At 31.3% G+C, this 4,723-nt stretch overlaps 2 protein-coding genes across 3 annotated transcripts in view; one reads left to right on the top strand and one right to left on the bottom strand.

Moving 5' to 3' along the window:
• LOC108949755 (guanine nucleotide-binding protein G(k) subunit alpha-like) lies at positions 1–3,299 on the top strand. Its single transcript, XM_018813269.1, has 5 exons — positions 1–130; positions 646–778; positions 1,319–1,496; positions 2,069–2,193; positions 2,641–3,299. Exons 2-5 carry the CDS (start codon positions 674–676, stop codon positions 2,704–2,706), a joined length of 474 nt encoding a protein of 157 aa, XP_018668814.1. The 5' UTR covers positions 1–130; positions 646–673; the 3' UTR covers positions 2,707–3,299.
• Positions 1–4,723, bottom strand: part of LOC100185056 (WD repeat-containing protein 46-like) — a 17,364-nt gene that overhangs the window by 10,526 nt on the left and 2,115 nt on the right. Inside the window, exons 5-6 of one of the 2 annotated variants that reach the window (XM_018813261.2) lie at positions 4,602–4,723; positions 4,217–4,321 (exon numbers count right to left, since the gene is read on the bottom strand). The exons of the other annotated variant lie outside the window; for it this stretch is intronic. Of the exons in view, the coding sequence (XP_018668806.1) occupies positions 4,217–4,321; positions 4,602–4,723 (227 nt within the window). The remainder of the gene's footprint in view (positions 1–4,216; positions 4,322–4,601) is intronic. 2 annotated transcript variants of the gene reach the window in all.

Genomic DNA, 4,723 nt, shown 5'->3' with positions numbered 1-4,723 from the left:
AGTATCACCTTATTGATTCAGCTGAATATTATCTTAACAACCTTGACACAATATTAGATCCAAACTACATCCCATCGGAGCAAGATATATTGAGGACACGAGTGACTACAACAGGAATATCAGAAACAAAGTATACAAAAAATTTGAGATTTGTTTGATTTTAAAGAATGTATAGTATGCTGGGGGAAGATGAGAGCATTCAAAATATCTTTTTGTCTCATTTAGTAGTAAACAAAGAACATTCAAATGATCAGGATAATGTGTGAAAATTTTTTTTCAATTTTTACAGTATTAAAGTTTCCAATAAGTTTTAAGAGTTTACATGGAATACTAAAACCTGAATGTATAATCAGATTAAAGCAAGACACCTTAACAAATGCACAAGCTATGAAAACCTATGCATTGCCTACATTATATTTTAGTTTTAAAAAGTTTGTAGATTGTTTTTGGATCAATTTTGAAATTGTTTTACATGACAAAAATAATTTTGAAACTTTCTAAATATACTTCTTAGCAAACAAAAATGAAAACAACCAATCTATCTGGTCACCCAAATAAAAGGCACTTATCAGAAAAAAAACTATGATCAAATAAGCAGTTTTAACCATAATCCTTAAAGTGAATATTTTTTTTTATTTTTTTTAGATTTACTTTTAAAGACATCAACTTTTTAATGTTGGACGTCGGGGGACAACGAACGGAAAGAAAGAAATGGATTCATTGCTTTGAAGATGTTACTGCCATTATATTTATTGTTGCATTAAGTGGTTATGATCAGGTACATAAAAAACCCTAATTTATACATTTTTACCTAAGCAAAATATTTCTAATTTAATGATTCAGAATTCAACACCCCCATTGCAAAATTTTAAAACTACAAAGCAGGACTTTTCATAACTGGGTGTAACAAACTGCAGGGCCCCCAAGAGTATATCAACTTTACAAAAAGTACTGTATATATTAGACTTTTAACCATGAAGGGCTATGGAAAAGAGAAGATTAAAAGGGGTCACAAGTAAACAATACATTGCAAAATAAACCCCCCAAATTAATCCAATAACTGGGAACTACAGCTAATATTTACACCTAAAAATAAACAAATACAATTATACTAAACTACAAGCTGTCTAGCCTGTCTCAGTAACAATAGTAAAACAAGCACTGAAATGGGCAAAATTGCTTAAACTATGCATGAGGATACGGTTGGCTGTTATTATATAATTCTGTAAATATTCTGTTTTACTACCAAATGGGATTAAAAAAATAGGAAAAAAACATCTTACATTCCCCTTACCTATTACACATACTATTACCACAGGTGCTATTAGAAGATGATCAAATGAATCGAATGCACGAGTCAATGGTTCTATTCGACTCCATCTGCAACAATTCCTGGTTTTCAAAAACTGCAATGATTCTCTTCCTTAATAAAAAAGATTTGTTCCAGCAGAAAATTCTCAATTCGCCCCTGACTGTATGTTTTCCTGACTATACAGGTATTTATAACAAACTATAAAAATAGTTAAAACGAATTTAAAAAATAGAAAAGAGTTTTTTACACAAATATAGTTTGTATCATTATTTTGGGATCACACCATTTTTTTTCAATCTAAACTTTACAATGCAAAGAAAATACAACACTTTCTTTATTTTCAACTATGTCTGTTTGGCCCATTACACAGAAACTACTATATTTCAAACATTTCCATTCTGGAAAATTGATTTTATATGTTGTCACTTAAGTCTTCTATAAGATGTAGGTCCAAAAGCACTATACCATTTATCTCACAGTATATTAACCCCTAACTTAAGCATAAGATACTGATTTGATTTGGGCATAAGATACTGGAATGGGAATAGTTAGTACAAGTTGATATATAAGATGTTGGCCTTCTATGATTCCTTTCAGAAACACCTAAAATCCCAAGCCCAACATTTAAAGAATAAAAAAACGCAGTTTCCTATAAGAAAGCATAAAAAGTCAACATCTAAAATAACAACTGTACAGTGGTATATAATCCTTACAAAATGAAATACCATTGAAATAACACCAAAATATTTTGTTTAGGAAAAAACACCTACGCTGAAGCATCTGTTTATATACGACATCAGTTCGAAGACCTAAACATTCACCCGGACACTAAAGAAATCTACTGCCACTTCACATGTGCGACGGACACAAGAAACATAGAGGTACGAAGTTATAATCAAATCAACATTCACTGGTCTAATAGTATTTAAAAAATGCAAAATATATAAATATAAAGCTAAAGCACCTCTTTATCAACTGGTACATTATTCTTATATAAGGTGGTACATTCCCCACTGTACCAGTCTGTACGGGTTGTGTGTTTACGCACACTTTTGTTTCTATTGGAAGTTTAACTTGAAACTAATTAAAACATAAATGGCTCGTTAATTGTCTGCTGGGTGTAGGGAACACTTTTTTATGTTTTTCCATTCAAATGTAAATATTTTTTTAACTGTAAGCGTGTAACAACTGTTATTTTGCCCCTTTATTCTGTCTTTTCGTTTAAAACAATTCTAAATCTTCTTTACCATAATTAAAGAAACAAATAAAGTTATTATTAATATTCAATATTTAATATTTATATTTATTAATTAGTACTTAATGTTTAGGTTGTATTTGATGCAGTAGCTGATGTCATAACAAAGTCAAATATGATGGAGATTGGACTTATTTAACGACTAGATGATTACACCAAACATAACCAAAAGATTTGCTTTTACAGCACCAGTGACAAATATCCTCAAACAATTAAGAAATGAGATATTGCAGCAAACCAATTCAACTATGGATACCAATTGACTAAAACTTATATTCTTCATAACTGTTACCAGATATCACCAGTGTGTAGAAAGCACTGAATGCTTATGAACTGTCACTGTTTTAACACCAAACATAGGGTAATACAAATGCACTGTTGGTATACAGAGCGATTACAAGTACACAGAGATTACTTTGATTTGGGAAGTTTTTATTTCTTCAAACCTGTGTGCTTGTTCATATATATATTTTATATTTCATTAATTTGTACATTTTGTTTTTAATTTACAGTCTTGATATGTTGTGGTTTTAAAACAATTTTTAATCAACTCAATGACATGAGACAGCTAGGAAGTAGTAGCAAGTTTAATTGAGGACACGAACTCACTGAGTTTTATAAAAACATTAAACTGTTTCCTTGTTTTGAATATTTGAATTCTGAAAACAGTGCACTAACAGATATTGTTGTTTTTTTTTCCCAAAACCCAATAAAAAAAATTTCATAAGAAAATAGTGTCTATAAATTTACCTGCCTTGACCACTAGACATTGGGATAGTGGTTAAATTGTTAAAAAATGTTAATTTTTGCTTATGTAACAAAATTAAACAGATTACACGAGTACACAACATCACACTTAACAACAAAAAGTACAAACTACATAAATCGATACATGTGCTGTTGATTGTACAGATATTTTACCTACGTGCATGTTATTGCATTGATTAACAATTATTTATTATAACTATGTCCCTTACTTTGTTTGTTACAATATTGTGCATAGACTCTTAAACTGCTGCATGACCATTATAGTCACCATAGGCACACAACTTTTTAAAATACAGGGGATGGCTAGTTAAATGGCATTCCCATGAAAAAAATCTAACACACTGGCTGTAATTTTTGCTGATTAGTATTAACATATATATATATATATATGTTTTTGCCGCCATGTGTATGTACTTTAACTGTGGGGGAAATCTTCTTCAAATTTGTTTTTGTAGCTTAGAGGATGGGTTTCGTCTTAAATGTAACTTACTTTATCCTTATATGGCCGGAAAACAACATTCCTTAAAAGCAGGTATTCTGTTTCATACACCTAGTGCCCGCTTACAAGTTAACAAGTATTTATGTTACTTTTTTGGTGATTTTTTTTGTATATTTTTATATTTAATAATGTTTGGCTAATCATTTCGACAACCCATAAGTGCCCACTGGGTTAAAGCAATTGCTGCTAAGGGTCTTGCTCAATGACACATATGCCTACAATGATAGCAGGCGTGCAAACCACTTTGCCACCGCATCTTGCCATACACCGAGACTGCGAGACATATACTGATTGATGTAGTGCCAGAAAATTCAGCATACCCTGCAACCTTAGATTTGGCTCCTATGCAGTCTTCCTATCTAATATCCCCCACACAACTCACTTGATGTCTTCAACTGATTCCATGACATTCATCTCACACGTGAGTCGTTTCGTCATCCAATCAAATGCAGCAACGTGGCCCCGCTTCCCACCAATCAACAAGTGTCTATTTATAAACAAATGATAGAAAATGCTTAAAATTTTGACGATGTAAACAAATAATGGGATATGGGATTAGCCACCTTGATTTTTAAAGACAGATTACAAAACAAGGTTTGCTAACTCTAGTGATTAAATGTAAAATGTTGATGTTTTATTAGAAAATCTTGTTTCATAAAAACCTCCTGTTATAGTTTCAACATTTTGTTATTAAATCAGTTCTCAATATATCTTAACCAGATTTGTTTTATTTCAATTGGTCAAACTAAAAATTCAAGTGACATTACCTTCCATTTCTTGTGTAATCAATTCTGTATGGTCCGAACTCTTCCAGTTTAAGTTGACAATGTTTATTTGCGCTTGCGATGTCAGCTTCTTTAACAATGGATTGTTGATCGATCATCCATGA

The sequence above is a fragment of the Ciona intestinalis genome, chromosome 9, assembly GCF_000224145.3.
Source record: "Ciona intestinalis chromosome 9, KH, whole genome shotgun sequence".
In the NCBI taxonomy this organism is placed as follows: domain Eukaryota; kingdom Metazoa; phylum Chordata; class Ascidiacea; order Phlebobranchia; family Cionidae; genus Ciona; species Ciona intestinalis.
Note: the sequence above shows the minus strand (reverse complement) of the source record. Positions and strands in the feature narration are given on the sequence as shown.

Bases quoted from the DNA above. Each gene is read 5' to 3' on its own strand.
- LOC108949755 (XM_018813269.1), top strand. From the start codon at position 674: ATGTTGGACGTCGGGGGACAACGAACGGAAAGAAAGAAATGGATTCAT. The intron at 1,497-2,068 runs GTATTTATAACA...TATTTTGTTTAG, and splicing joins ATGTTTTCCTGACTATACAG to GAAAAAACACCTACGCTGAA. The intron at 2,194-2,640 runs GTACGAAGTTAT...CTTAATGTTTAG, and splicing joins CGGACACAAGAAACATAGAG to GTTGTATTTGATGCAGTAGC.